Source organism: Desmodus rotundus, chromosome 1 (genome assembly GCF_022682495.2).
Source record: "Desmodus rotundus isolate HL8 chromosome 1, HLdesRot8A.1, whole genome shotgun sequence".
NCBI lineage: Eukaryota > Metazoa > Chordata > Mammalia > Chiroptera > Phyllostomidae > Desmodus > Desmodus rotundus.
Window position 1 is genome coordinate 27,219,930 of NC_071387.1, and position 15,157 is coordinate 27,235,086.

Below are 15,157 nucleotides of genomic sequence, written 5' to 3' on the forward strand. Positions count from 1 at the left end.
CGAGCATCTACTTCAGAAAAAAGCACTGTAAGCAATACAGAGATGACCATGATCTTCAGGAGTTCTCTGCTAACGGGGAGGACAACTACACAGTGTAGGGGACAAAGTGTGGGACACATGACGGCGGGACCAGAACAACCTCCTCAGACGAGACTGCATGCGAACTGAGGAACGACGTGACTAACAATTACACTAGGAATACAGTTTAGCAGGGCTGCTTTGGAAGATGAATTGAATGAGGAAAGGTCAAGGGTGGGAAAACAGCAAGGAGACACTGCGACGGTGCCAGAGAGAGTCAAAGAGGACTGGGTTTAGACACTGATGCAGGGAATGAAGTGAAGCCAGGAGAGATACTGAGTCTGAAACACAGTTTTAGAAGTCGCCAGGACCCTCCAAAAACAGAAGAGCCAAAAGAAATGAAGAAGGAGGAGGAATGATTAGAAGAGAATCAGGAAAATAAACTGTCACAGAAGCTTAGAGAAGATATTGTCACAATAAAGTAAAGAGGAGGAAGTAAGAGAACCAGGATGCAGAAAGGCCAGTGAGAGTGGATGGAGAGGACCACATATGTTTTTTCAGTTAGGAATTCGTCAGGGACCATTCAGACCCAGATTTCAGTACAGATGTGAAGACGGAAGCCAGACGGCAAAGGCATGAATGGTGAGCATGCAGAAATGGGGGCCGTGAAGACAGACTGAGAGAAGGCAGTCTTCAGAGACAGAGAAGACCAACTGCAGAAAAAAGGGTTGGAAAATAATGGATGGAGGACATAACTAGTGGGGAAGGTTCTGAAAGAAGTGGAGAAGGTGAAGGGGTTGGCCCCAGACAGGAGGAGCATGTTTCCACTGAGACAGTAGCCTAGAGAAAGTCCTTCCTTCTCTTCAAAATTTCCACAACAGAAGGAAAGAACTGGCTGTGGCGGCTGGTGGGGATGGTGTCATAGCAGGGGCCACTGAGTTAGAGAATCCACAAACAATGAAAAAGCTAGCACACAGACCTGGACCGGGGGGAGTTCAAGTATGGAAGTGTGATTACAAACTTAGCTGTTACCTACAAATTACTAGAATCTAACTAGACCCAACCCCATCAAGCATCTCTTCTGCTTAGACTTCACACTGTGTCTGGTCCTTTTTATTGGCCTGGGTCCTTGGGGAACAACTCCAGCTTAACTCTGAGGATCTCATATTATTTAAGAAGTCTGTATTGAGACTAAAACCCTGACCTTTCCAGCTTAGCTTCTCATTTTTCCATGCTATGTAGTGGCACCTTTGTCCACTAAATTATAATATCCTCTTCACCAAGAAAAACTTCTTAAATATGTAACACACGCCACTGGCCTAACCAAATTCCTAGTCCCGGTCAATCTGGACCCCCTGACTTTATGCTAGCCACCAGGTGGAAGAAGGCATAGGAGTTTCCTCATTTATAAGATGTGAGCTTACCCTAGGTAATATCTAATGTTCTGAATAGCTTTAAAATCCCAAGATTCCAAGTCAACACTGCACGGAACTTTTGATCTTTTTTTCTGGTTCAGGATTTCTTTCTTTCTTTTTTTTCTTTTTAAATATTTTATTTATTCATTTTTAGACAGAGGGGAAGAGAAGGAGAAAGAGAGGGAGAGAAATATCAGTGTGTGTTGCCTCTCAAGTGTTCCATACTGGGGACCTGGCCCACAACCCAGGAGGCATGTGCCCAGACTGGGAATCGAACTGGCGACCTTTTGTTTCACAGCCCACACTCAATCCACTGAGCCACACCAGCCAGGGCTGGTTCAGGATTTCTTAATGTAGTTTTTTCCTTATAAGTATACTTCTTATTTCTGAAACAGTATCTAATGTTGAGATTTTTAATCTGGCAGAAAGGATGTGATATGAACAATACATTTTTTTAAATCAATAGTTTACTTACCTCTCTTCATTGTTTTCCATCTGATTAGGAAAAGCAGCAAAATCTAGTAGTAATTTAATGGCATCAAGGTATCCATTGTTACAGGACCAGTGCAAAGCTGTTCTTCCCTGCAAGCGTGAACAAAAATAGTACATCTGGAGTAGGTATTTTTGGACACAGGTATTTATGCTAACTCAAAAAATAAACAATTCTCCCCCCAAATTACCTAATTACAATAAGGGAATACCTTATTTTTTGGAGTATAAGATGCACCAGACCATAAGACGTACCAAGGTTTTAAAGGAGGAGAATGGGAGAAAAAACCACGATCCACTGGGGTTCCCCACCCCGCCCCCAGCTAGCCAGGTAAGCTACATTCAGACTATAAGACGCACCCCCATTTTCCTCCCAAATTTGGGGGGGGGGAGAAGTGAGTCTTACAATCCGAAAAATACGGTATATTAACTACACAGTGGAGAAAAAGACATTATCTTAACCAAGTGATCAAGATTAGCACTCCTTTAGAGGGCATCGTACGCCTCCAGAGGTGACAGCCAGAGAAGGAGTCACTATCACTTCTATAAGGTCCCAACCAAAAGTGTAACACTTGAATCTAATTATGAGGAATCATAAGGTAAACCCAAATTGAGAAAAATAAAATAAATAGCCTGTATTATCAAAAAATGTCAATGTCATAAAAGATAAAGTCCTGAAGCATTGCTAGAGATAAAGAGGGATATTTCATAGTATTTAAAGCCGTCAAAGAAGAGGATATCACAACCCTAAATGCACGTGTACCTAATACACAGCTTCTCAACACACAGGCTGCAACTGACAAAATTAATAGGAGAGAGAGTCACATCCAGTGGGAGATTTTTAACTCGTCTTTGACAACAGTTGATAAAACAAACAGTAGAGATATGAAAGACCTGAACAATACAATGTAAAAATTTAAAGTTGATACATAAAAATACACAAAACACTGCACCTGACAATGACAAATCAGTACTCTTTTCAAGTGTACATAGAACATTTACCAAAATCAACCATAAACTGGGCCATAAAGAAAGCCTCAAAAGACTTTGAAAGATTAAAATAATTCAGAGTATATTTTCTGACCACAGGAAAATTTGAGATACAAATTAGCGTGATGGGTGGAATAATGACTCCCTTTTAAAGATGTCTACATCCTAATTTCTGGAATCTGTAACTATGTTATGTTATATGGAAAGTGAATTTAGGATGTGGATGGAACTAAGGTTGCTAAGGTTGAGGTAGGAGATTATCCTGGATTATCCGGGTAGGCCCAATGTAATCACAAGGGCGCTTATTAGTGAAAAAGGGAGGCAGGAGGGTGAGTGTCTGGGGGTGCAGTGTGAGAAAGACTCAGCCAGTCACCGTGAGCTTTGATGATGGAGGAAGGGGCCCATGCCAAGGTTGAGGGCAGCATCTAGAAGCTGGAAAAGTCAAGAAACAGATCCTCACCTAGAGCCTCTGAAAGGGAAGGAGGCCTGCCAACACCTTAATTTTGATTTTTAGACCAATGAGACCTATTTTGGGTTTCTGACATCCATTAACAGTAAGATAATAATTTCTGTTGTTCTAAACCACTACGTTTGTGATAATTTGTTATACCAGCAATAGGAAATTAAGGTAATAAACAACAAAAGGATAGTAAGAAAATGCCTAACTGCCTGGAAATTAAACAATACACTTCTGAATATTCCATGGTTCAAATAATAAATCAAAACAGAAATTGGAAAATGTTTGAACTGAATGATAGTGGTGGTATAACTCATACAAACTTGCAGGATACAGTTAAGCGGTGCTTAGAAGAAGTATGCTTAAATACATAGATTTGAAAATATTGAAAAAAAATCAAGGATTTAAATTTTCATCAAAAAGAATCTTTAAAGAAATAGTGAGTCAAACCTGAGGAAAGTAGATGATAGGAAATAATAAATGTAACAGTAAATACCATGAAATAGTTAAAAAAAACCCTGAAAAACAGAAAATCAACAGAGACAGAAGTCCTCTGAAGAGATGAATAAGCAAAATGGAAAAGTTTTCTAAAAAGAAGTGAGACAATGTACATTACTAATATATGAGTGAATAAGAAAAAAATCACTACAGGTCCTACAGATATAAAAAAGATAAAAACTTATGTGACCAATTTAAATGAACACATTTGACTTTTTTAATAAAATAGACAAATTTCTCAAAAATGCAACTTACTAAAGTGGAGGGGAAAATAATTAGAAAATATAAATAGTCTTGTAATTATTAATGGAACTAAATCAGTTATTAATAATTTTTGCACAAAGGCAACACCTAGACTCAATGACTTCACCAGAAAATCCTCCAAACATTTAAGGGAGAAGTAACACCAATGGTACATGAGCTTGTTAGAAGAATAAGAAAAGAGGTACTGCTTTCTAACACTTTCTACAAAGTCACTGTAACCCTGCTACTGAAACCTGGTAAGTATTATACAAGGAAGAACAATTACAGGTCAAACTCTCTCATGAACATATATGCAAAAATCTCAAAATATTAGCAAATAAAATCCACTGATATATATTTGAAAAATATAAGCAGAGTTTACTCCAGGAATGAAAGGGTGGTTTAATATCTGAAAGAAAAAAAAATGTAACCAATCAATGTAATTCATCACATTAACAGCAAAGAGAAGAAAAGTAATACAATCATGTTGTTAGATGCAGAAATAGTATGACAAAAGTTAAACAGGTAATTGTGTTTAAAAAAACTCTTAGCAACTAGAAATATAAGGAAACCTATAGCAAATATCATATTCAATGGTAAAATATTTAAAGCTTTCTCCTTGAGAAGCCAGAATGAGTGAAGAATGTCAACTATCACCAATTCTATTCAACACTGTATTGGAGGTCCTGGCTAGTTTAACAAGGTAAGACAAGAAGTGAAAAGCATAAGGATCGGAAAGGAAGAAGAAAAATGTTATTATTCACACACAGTATGATTATTTATGTAGATAATCCAAAACAATACACATAAAAACACTACATATAAAAATAGAACTGGAAAGTAAGACACTGGCAACTTGTAAAAAAATGTAAAAAGCCCCGGCTGGTGTAGCTCAATGGATTGAGCGCGGGCCTGGGAACCAAAGGGTCACTGGTTGGATTCCCAGACGGAGCACATGCCTGGGTTGTGGGCCAGATCCCCAGTAGGGGGCACACAAGAAGCAACCACACATTGATGTTTCTCTCCCTCTTTATCTCCCTCCCTTCCCCTCTCTAAAAATAAAATAAAATCTAAAAAAAGAGAGGAAAAGGTATTGCAAATTATAAAAGATGTATTTCTAAAAACATAGGTACAAGGACCGTATTTACATATTTTCATTGTTAATTTTGTATATAGTAACAGCCTTCATAAGTAGTTATTGAAGGAATTAATAGGAAATGTATTTTCTGACTTGGAAATACATAACATGCTAGAATTTTTAAAGAATTAAAGCACCAAACAAGTCAATATTGACCAAATTGGGAGAAAGCACTATCTTACTACACAGCTGGGGGAAGCACAGATTAATCCACGTTTTAGAAATCAGTTCAACAAATCAGTACATATCATGGCTTAATCACATCCATATACCATTCATTCTTTGATTCAATAATCTCACTTCGGGGAAATTATCCCAAGGGAATACTCCAAAATAAAGAAAGTTAAATGCATATAGATGATTAATGAAACATAATTTGTAATAAAGAAAACGTGTTTAGCAATAGGAAGTTTCTTATTTAATTCTAAAATCTGGGTGACAGGCATAGTTTGGACCCTGACTCCCTCCAACCTGCCACTGTTGTCCTCTTAGGATAATTATTTAAGCTCCATGAGCCTCAATTTCCTCATTTGTAAAATGGGGATAATAATAGTAGTGACTTCATAGAGCCCCTGTGAGGACTGAATGAGTTGCTAAACATAAAGCTCTTAGAACTTTGGACTATTAAACATCCATGATTATGGAAAAGATTATAAACCAAATGTAATACTTTAATACTTAATAATAATGGTGATAATTTTAAAAATATTTTATTTATTTATTTTTAGAGAGAGGGGAAGGCAGGGAGAGAAACATCGATATGCGAGAGGCACAGCCATCAGCCACCTCTCACACACCCCCACCTGGGGACCTAGCCCGCAACCCAGGCATGTGCCCTGACTGGGAATTGAACCAGTGATCTTGTGGTCTGCAGGCCGGCATTCCATCCACTGAGCCACACCAGGCAGGGCAATATTGGTGATAATTTTAAGTGAACAAAACAAAATGTGGCTTGTAAAATCATATCATACATATTTATATACATATCCATATGCCATGTGTATATATTTTACAAAAGGTATAAAATCATTCCCATTTTATATAATGACTTTGTTAAATTATATGGACATATAGGCAAGGACTTAGAAGAGAACATGGACAAATACAAATCATTTTTAATTAACAGATTTGTGGGGGAATCTCTTCGTTTCGCAAATTGTTATTTCAGTTCATTTCAGTGAACAAAGAAAAAAATACTCTAAACACTTCGGAGCAGACAATACGGAGAAGACCCAGAACCTCTACCTCTTTGTCCTGAATGTTCGGGTCAGCATTATTTTCCATGAGCACTGCCATGCAGTTAATGTATCCCCCATATGCAGCACACTGCAAGGGGGTTCTTCCTGCGTAATCTTGCACATTTGGGTTGATCTTATTTTCTATCAATATCTGGCAAACATCAGCATTTCCTCCCAGCGCTGCCCAATGTAGAAGAGAATGTCCATCTTGGTCAACCAGATCTACCCTTGCTCCACCTGAAAAAGCAAGATTATAATGAAAATGACTAATATGGAGAGCATTAATCAATATTTAAAAAAATACATAACAGTCCCTGAAACACTTTACACTTAGCAAAATATTTCCATGTACATTATCTGCATCATATTTTGACAATAAGCTATACATTGGTCAGGATAGGCATCGTATCTCTTTTACAGAAAATGCAACAAAATCAGGCAGGTGAAGTGACTGCCACAATCACACAACCACCAACAGGGGGAGCTAGGCCCTTGTGCTTCCTTATGCCAAGTGTGCCACTCTCCTTCATCCTCTACCCAGGTGGCTCTCTGCGGTGTAAGGCTGTATATTTCAGACGGTGAATGCAACAATTCCGACCTTCGAGAGTGACTTAATGGGAGCATTCTTAATAACGAACCTTTAATAAGTGTCTGAATCACATCTTTGTGTCCCATCTCACAGGCTCGGAAAAGTGGAGTATGTTTCATGACATCAGTAGCATCTACTTGAGCATTATTTTCCAGTAACAACTTCACGGTGCTGACATGTCCAGAAAGGGCAGCAGCATGTAAAGCTAAAAAGGGAGCAAGAGAAAGTGGTGAACTCTTCAGTAACAACTTTACCTTTTTATTATTCTAACTATGTATCTTTTCCTTCTTTGATTTGTCCATCACTTTGGCTAAATGCAAGCTGATCTTAAGGATTCTCTATTTTCCACTTTTGTAGATTTCTATCTTCCTTCTATTCATACATGTTACACTTTTCTCCTTTCCTTTTACATTTCACATGTCATAGTTCTCTTCCTTTCCATCCTGTTGACCTGAAATGGTCCCCTCTTCTTAGTTACTACTTTACTATTTTTTCCTTTCTGAGAGAGCAAGAGAACAAAAAAATGACAAAGAGAAATAATTTAAATGAGACGGGCAATTCTGCCCACCAACGCACTCAATAAGCATGCGTGCGAAGGACGGTGTGACATCACTGGCTTCCTCAGCGGGTTACCCGAGCTATTCCTGTGAACCCACGTGCTACTGAGAGTTTGCACATCTCACTGCATTGAGTGCATTTTTCATACAAATGGCTCCAGCGGTTTCTGCAGGGCCCAGCTTATGACAGAGCAGTTTGTTTCAGCATCAGAGAGCACGTGGAGGTGGAATGTGGTCTCTCCTCTGGTGCTCTTGGAAGAGGTTTGGAAAATTATTGTGACTACACGTGAGTTTCATGTTGGGCTGACACCTGCCTACATTACTCCATTCTAGTGCTAGTCTCGTGCCATCACTCTTTAGGTTACTCTTTAAATTGTCTTTAAATTCTGCTGAATTTGCCTGAGTAACTCTCCAGAGGCTCGGGCCGATTCTTTCTAAGTATTATGGCTCTAGAGTGCCCAGAACAATGTTTCTTTCATAAGTGTGACCCATAATTCAGAGCCTAGGATACCTATAACATTGCAGGTTCCTGGAGATTTGCTGAGAACATACTCTGGGCTGGGTATTAATGTAATGATGAGAATTCAGCAGGGAACAAAACAGATAAGGTTACATTCTAGTAGGGGAATAAAACCCTCCCCAAATATGTAAACAGAAACTATTAGATAGTGATGAATGGTATAATTAAAGTAATGAGTAATAAAAGACATTTTGATTTCAGAGTGACTGGGGTCACTCTTGATTTGGGGTGACTTTTGATTGGGGTTAGGGAAAGCCTTTCTAAGGAGATGACATTTGAGACCTGAATTAGAAGAAACAGAGAGAAATGCGGCGATCTGGAGAGAGAGCAGCTTGGGCGAAGGGAACAGCCAGTGCAAGGACAGGAATGAATCCATGCTTAAGGCAGGCAAGGAAGCTGCAGCACAACAGGTAGAAAAGGCCAGATCATAAACGGCCATGCAGGTCAGAGTGTTGGAAGATGCTGAAGGGCTTTAAATAGGTAAGAGACATTTTCTGATTTGTGGATTAAACAGAAAACACCCTAGCTGTTCTGTGAAAATGCACTGTGGTAGATTAGAATAAAAGCAGGGAGGCCAGTTAAAACTATCGTAGTGGACTGGGTGAAAAATGATCGCTTGAACTAGGGTGGCAGGAGTGGTGATGGAGAGAAGTAGAAAGATTTAGAATGTATGTTGGATGTGGAGTCAACAGAACTTGTTGATAGGATGTGAATAGGATCTTTGTCCATATAGTCTGGAAATGTGCATTTCAAGGAACAGCCCTGGTAATTCTTATGCAAACTTGGGTCTGAGAACCCTGACCTAAATGGATAAATTCTGGATTGGCCCACACAAGATCCAGACAGGTGTGAGAGATTTCACATGTCTGAAGTACTGTCATAGGGAAGAGAGCACAGAGTGAGACATTCAGGTTGACAAATTTTGGCTTAGTACAAGGAAGGGCATTCCAGTAGAGCTAGGTTAGCAGGGAAGCAGTGTGTTCCCTGTGTTGGAGCTGTTCAGAGGCTGGAAGACCACTACTGAAGAATGCTGTAATGCAGGCTCAGCCATGAAACACCTATGCTCCTTCAGTTGTTTTCACATTTTAAGAGAATAAGAATGTTTTTCCCCCAAATGAAATTTTACAAAACACTCAACACATTGAACAGGTAAGAGTTGTTCTGCTGAAGCAGGAGTAGAGGGTTATCCACTTAAGCATCCACACCCTCAGCTCACGTCAGGTACCTCTATAGAAACCTGTCATTCTGAAGAATGCGGTTTGGAAAACCCTGGACTAGATCTAATTTTAAGGTATTTTCTAATCCTGAAATCCTATAATGCTGTGATATGGCGTTAGGATACAATAGATATTCTTCAGATAAATATCAATGTCAAAAAAAAAAAGACACAATGTCAACTAAGCAAAAAATAGAACAAATGGTTTTAAAAAAGGAAATTCCCCATTTCTGAGTATTTGCATTTATTTATTTTAAAATAACCTTAGTCTTAAATATTGTTGCTTCCTCTTTGAAAAAATGCTGCAAGTTTACATAGAAGTGCTATTTTTTTAAGTTATATTTATCTTATTCAAAATTTTAAACATATTCAAAAGGAGAGGCAGTAGCCCGGTAAACTCGTTGAAGCCAGCAACCAGCTCCGGCAATCACCAGCACGTGGCTGATCTTGCTGTTCCTAGCTGCCCTCTACCCCCTTCACTTGTGATTATTTTTATTAAAGTTCTAGAGTCATATCCTTCCATTTGTAAATATTTTAGTAAGCATATTTGAAAGACATGTTTTTTGTTTTTTTGTTTTAGAAACACAACCACTATACCAATTAGGGTCCATTTAGGAGACAGAAACCTCGCCAGACACGCTTGTGGAGAGAACTCAATAAAAGAACTGTTAGCTACGCACTGAAGAACTAAAGAAGCCAAAAGGGAAGACTAAGGTATCACAGAGGCAGTAAAGGCAGAAAACAGCTATAAATTCTAGGACTGGAGGAACAAAAACAAGAGGATGGGAATTTTAAAACTTAAAAAGCTTCGAAGAAGAGCCCTGCAGAAAGGAAACTCGGACCTCTGAGGAGGGGCTCTGCTTGGTTGGGTGGTTCTGGTGTCTCTCTGAGGAGGGTGCAGAGGGTGCTCTGAGGCTGGCACTGTGGGTGATGGAAAAACTGCGAAGTAAAATTAACATTACCATTGGAACAAAGTACAGTGATGAGCACAGGAAGAACAGGAAACGAAAACAAGAATAGTGAGCATATGGGAAGATGTCAGGCAGATTTCCAGTCTCGCTCTACTGCCCCCATGGGCTTATTCTAACAGGGCATCTGCTGGCAAAGGGGAAATGTGGTTTGCAGAGCTTCAGCCCCAACATTCCAAAGTCAGTCCCACTATCATACCCCCAAAATATTAACAAAAATTCTGTAATAGCAAATATCCAGGTAGTGCTCATATTTTCCTGATGGCTTTATCATTTTTTAAAAAGATTTTATTTATTTATTTTTAGAGACAGGGGAAGAGAAGGAGAAAGAGGAGAGAAACATCGATGTGCAAGATAAATTAATGGGTTGCCTCTCCACTCCCCCACCTGGGGACCTGGCCCACAACCCAGACATGTGCCCTGACTGGGGCTCAAACCGGTGCTGTTTTGGTTCACAGGATAGCATTCAATCCACTGAGTCACACCAACCAGGACTGGCTTTATCATTTTTTTAATAGTTCATTTATTTGAATCATGATCCAAATAATGTCTGTTTATTGTGGTTGATAAGAACTTTTTTAAAGCAAATTTGAATCTACTGATTATTACTATTTTTTGCTTTTTTATTTTTGTTTTTCAACTACAGATTAGAACTCTGTTTTCAATGGGGAGGATAAAATAACACTACACAGGGATGACGGAGAGGAACTAACTTTCACAGACAAGAAATATCAAGAAGCATCTCTGACATATAATACAACCCTTAGGGGAAAGAGCCCAGGGAATTAATGAATCTGAGAAAAAGTGAAGTCTGAACTCCACGGTGCACATCAGAAAGGCAACTTTGGTCAAAAGGATGCAAGTATTCTCACCTATACCTTATTAAAATACATGAAAAGTTAAACTAAAAGTAAGGCTAGTGATGAAGTGAAAGACTGCATACTAATGGAAGTCAGAAAAAAAATTAAATGTTTAAACCGTTTATAAACTCAATGATGTCCTACGTGTCTGCGCTATACCTCTTGAGAAGTTTAAGGTCTACTGTGAGGCTTTGTTAATAAACAATTTTGAAAGTTAAAGCCTTCATCAAAATTCACATTACCTAAAAACCCTTTAAAAGATAAGTTAGAGAGTGTGGGGGTGTAGGTATACGGAGAGATTATTAGGTGTAGTGACTTCCCTCTTGACTCTTTCCCCCCCAGTGCTGGGTCAATAGTTTTGGTGGCACAGAAAGGTCTTCTCCAGTACAATACGTAGATGCAAATGGCTCTGGTATGTTTCTACAAATAAGGGAACATAACATTGAGAAGCTTGCAGTGTTACTGTCCTCTGGTGTGATTTTCTTTCTTTCCCACTTGTAATGAGACAGAGATCTCCAACTGACGATGAAAGCTAAAAAAACTGTACCTCTCTTATTAATGAAAATAAAGTTAAAGGTCTCTCTTAGTAGAAAAAGAGATGGAAAGAAGTATCTAGTAAGAGCTTCGGATGCAAAGTTGACTTGAAGCTTTGAAACTTCTAGAGTCATGGAGGTTATCTCTAAAATAGCAGGATGAGGTAAAGCTATTCAAATCTGAGAAAAGGGCATATTCAGTGAGACTGGTGAGAACATACTTAGATGTGTGCATTCCCAAAAATAACGCTAAAGTTTTGAAAATACAATGAATAACTACTAAAATGTGTAGTTTTAAAGTATAGGTTTCTGCTTTTTTACATAAAGATAATCAGAAGAGTTCCCATAATCATGTCTAAGGAACAACCAAGTTTTAAACCAAATGCCACCATTCACGTAGTAGAAAAAGAGACTAATTTTAGCTGTCATACTTGGAAGAAATAAGGCCTATGAATGATATCCTGGCAACCTAAACTGAAAAAGTAAAGATGAAAGTCAAACAACATTGAATTAGAGAGAACGATTTTAAAGTACTATTGTATCAGTTTTATAGTGTCATCTACATTTTGGAGCCCGAATGGAAGCAAATCAATCATGTCTACCAGTTCTTACCTGTGCCTCCGTATTTGTCTGCCATGTTGATATCGATGTCAGACTTCAAACTCAGCATAGTCCTAAGGACATCATCACTGCCTTTCCCAGCAGCCCACATAAAGGATGTTCTTCCTTCAAGGTCTGAATCATCTTTCACCGAAGGATGTTCTAAAAAGACTTTAACTGTTTCCTGTAAGAAAACTTCATTTAAAACTTCGAGACATTAGAGTAGTATTTTTTAAATTATATTTTATTGATTATGCTATTATAGTTGTACTGATTTTTCTCCCTTTGCCCTCCTTCCACCACTCCCTCAGGCAATCTCCCCACCAGTGTTCATGTCCATGGGTCATGCGTTTAAGTTCTTTGGCTACTCCATTTCCTATACTGTACTTTACATCCCCATGGCTGTTCTGTATCTACCTAATTTTACTTCTTAATCCCCTCACCTCTTTACCCGTTCTCCCACAGCCCCTACCATCTGGCAACCATCAAAGCACTTTCTGTATCCATGATTCTGTCTCTGTTCTTCTTGTTTGTTTAGTTTGTTTTTTAGATTCAGTTGATGATAGATTTGTATTTTTTGCCATTTTATTATTCATAGTTTTGATCTTCTTCTTTTCCTTAAATAAGTTCCTTTAACATTTCATATGATAATAGTTTGGTGATGATGAACTCCTTTAGTTTTTTGTAGTCTGGGAGGCTCTTTACCTGCTTTTTGATTCTAAATGATAGCTTTGCTGGGTGGAGCAATCTTGTTTGCTTTTCATGACTTTGAATATTTCATTCCAGTCCCTTCTAGCCTACAAAGTTTCTTTTGAGAAATCAGCTGACAGTCTTATGGAAACTCCCCTGTAGTTAACTATTTCTATTCTGTTGCTGCTTTGAAGAATCTCTCTTTATCTTTAACCTTTGGCATTTTCTTTATGATGTGTCTTGGAGTGGGCCTCTTTGCATCCATCTTGTTTGGGACTATGTGCTTCCTGGACTTTTATGTCTATTTCCTTCAACAAATTAGCAGAGTTTTCTTTCATTATTTCTTCAAATAGATTTCCAATTTCTTGTTCTTTCTCTTCTCCTTCTGGCACCCCTATGATGTGAATGTTGTCCCGGAGTCTGCTTATACTATCCTTATTTGGGGGGGGGGGTTCTTCTTGTTATTCTATTGGTCATTATGTTCCATATCACTGATTTGATTCTCGGCTTCGTTCACTCTACTGTTGTTAACTTGAAAATTATTCTTTATTTCAATTAGTGTATCCATCGTTTCTGACTAAATCTTTTTTATGTGGCTGAGGTCCTCACGAAATTCCTTGAGCATCCTTATAACCAGTGTTTTGAATTCTGCATCTGATAGATTGCTTATCTCCATTTCATTTAACATTTTTTTCTGGGGTTTTGATCTGTTCTTTCATTTGGGCCATGTTTCTTTGTCTCCTTATTTTGGCAGCCTCCCTGTGTTTGTTTCTGTGTATTAGGTAGAGCAGCTTTGACTCTGTGTCTTGGTAGTGTGGCCTAAGGTAGTAGGTGTCCTGTAGGGTTCAATGGCACAGCCTCCCCTAGCACCCAAGCTGGGTACTCAAGGTGCAGCCTTTGTGTGGACTGAGTACACCTTCCTCTTGTAGTTGAGCCTTGGTTGCTGTTGGCAGATCAATGGGAGGGATTTACCCAGGCCAGTCAGTTGCAAGGATTGGCTATGACCACTGACCACCAACCTCTGCCCTCTGTGGAGGATCAGCTGTGCTGGGGCAGGGTGGTGATGCTCCAGTGTGGTCTGTAGCTGACCACTGGGTGAGCTGGCTGAGGTTTCCTGGGTGGTACAGGTCAAGGTCAACCCCAACCTACATTTTCCCTGGGGCTACCCTGCCTGAGTTATAAAGCAATATGAGATGGCTGCTACTTAGCTGGACTTGGAGATACCCAGGCAAAGCCAAGCTGTGAATCTAGACTGGCTGCTGCTAATGCCAGGCCTGGGGTTCACTGAGGCCAGCTGTTGCTTATTTAATAGGATTTAGAAAGTTGTGAAGCATGAACTAAGACCAGTAGTAAGTTGGGTGATGCAGATTCTCTGGGGATCTCCAAGATGGGTCAAACAGTGTCAGCCAGGTCGATGGAGTCTCAGATATCGCACCAGCTTGCCAGCTATGTGAGGGGAGTGTTTAGAAAAGGGACAATGGCTTCTGCTCACCTTGATGCCAGGCACTTCAGTTTCCACCTATACCATTGGTGCCTTTCAAGCTGCTACCAGGATGCTGGAGCTCAGAGGGAGTGATTCTGAATAGGTGAGCCCATGTGTGGGTTTTTTAAGAGGAACTGCTTGGAGCTCCAGCATTTTCCTCCACCGAATCAATCCCCCTGGTGTTTGCAGCCAGAAGATGTGGGGACTTATCTTTCTGGCACTGTAACCCTGGGCTGGAGGGCCTGGTGTGGGGCTGGGACTCCTCGCTCCCATGATATCCCTACTGAATTTTTATCCACCACACGTGGGTGTAGGACCAGCTTGTTCCCTGTCTCTGCCTCTCCTACCAGTCTGGATGGATGGGGTCTCTTTAATTCCACAGTTGTTAGACTTCCATTCAACTCGATTTCTGATGGTTCTGAGTGGTGGTTGTTCTATATTTTAGTTGTAATTGTGATGCGGTTGTGTGAAGAGGTGAGCCATGTCTGCCTATGCTGCCATCTTGACTGGAAGTCCTAGAGTAGTATTTTTTTATGGTAACAAAGCCACTCTTATATGTGCCTTCCACTGGGAAGCAAAGCATTTTTCCTTGCTTTTGAATCAAAAGAATTTATTGTAGGGTTTTTTGTTATTGTTGATGTTTTTCAAACAGAGA

General features: G+C 39.5%; 1 protein-coding gene across 4 annotated transcripts in view; it reads right to left on the minus strand.

The window, feature by feature from the left end:
- The window catches only part of INVS (inversin), a 125,402-nt gene that overhangs the window by 39,953 nt on the left and 70,292 nt on the right, over positions 1-15,157 (minus strand). For all 4 annotated transcript variants that reach the window (XM_024560090.4, XM_024560091.4, XM_045195093.3 and 1 more), the window contains 4 exons: positions 12,342-12,513; positions 7,125-7,280; positions 6,494-6,723; positions 1,909-2,015 (listed from right to left, as the gene is read on the minus strand). In XM_024560090.4, the coding sequence (XP_024415858.2) occupies positions 1,909-2,015; positions 6,494-6,723; positions 7,125-7,280; positions 12,342-12,513 (665 nt within the window). The remainder of the gene's footprint in view (positions 1-1,908; positions 2,016-6,493; positions 6,724-7,124; positions 7,281-12,341; positions 12,514-15,157) is intronic.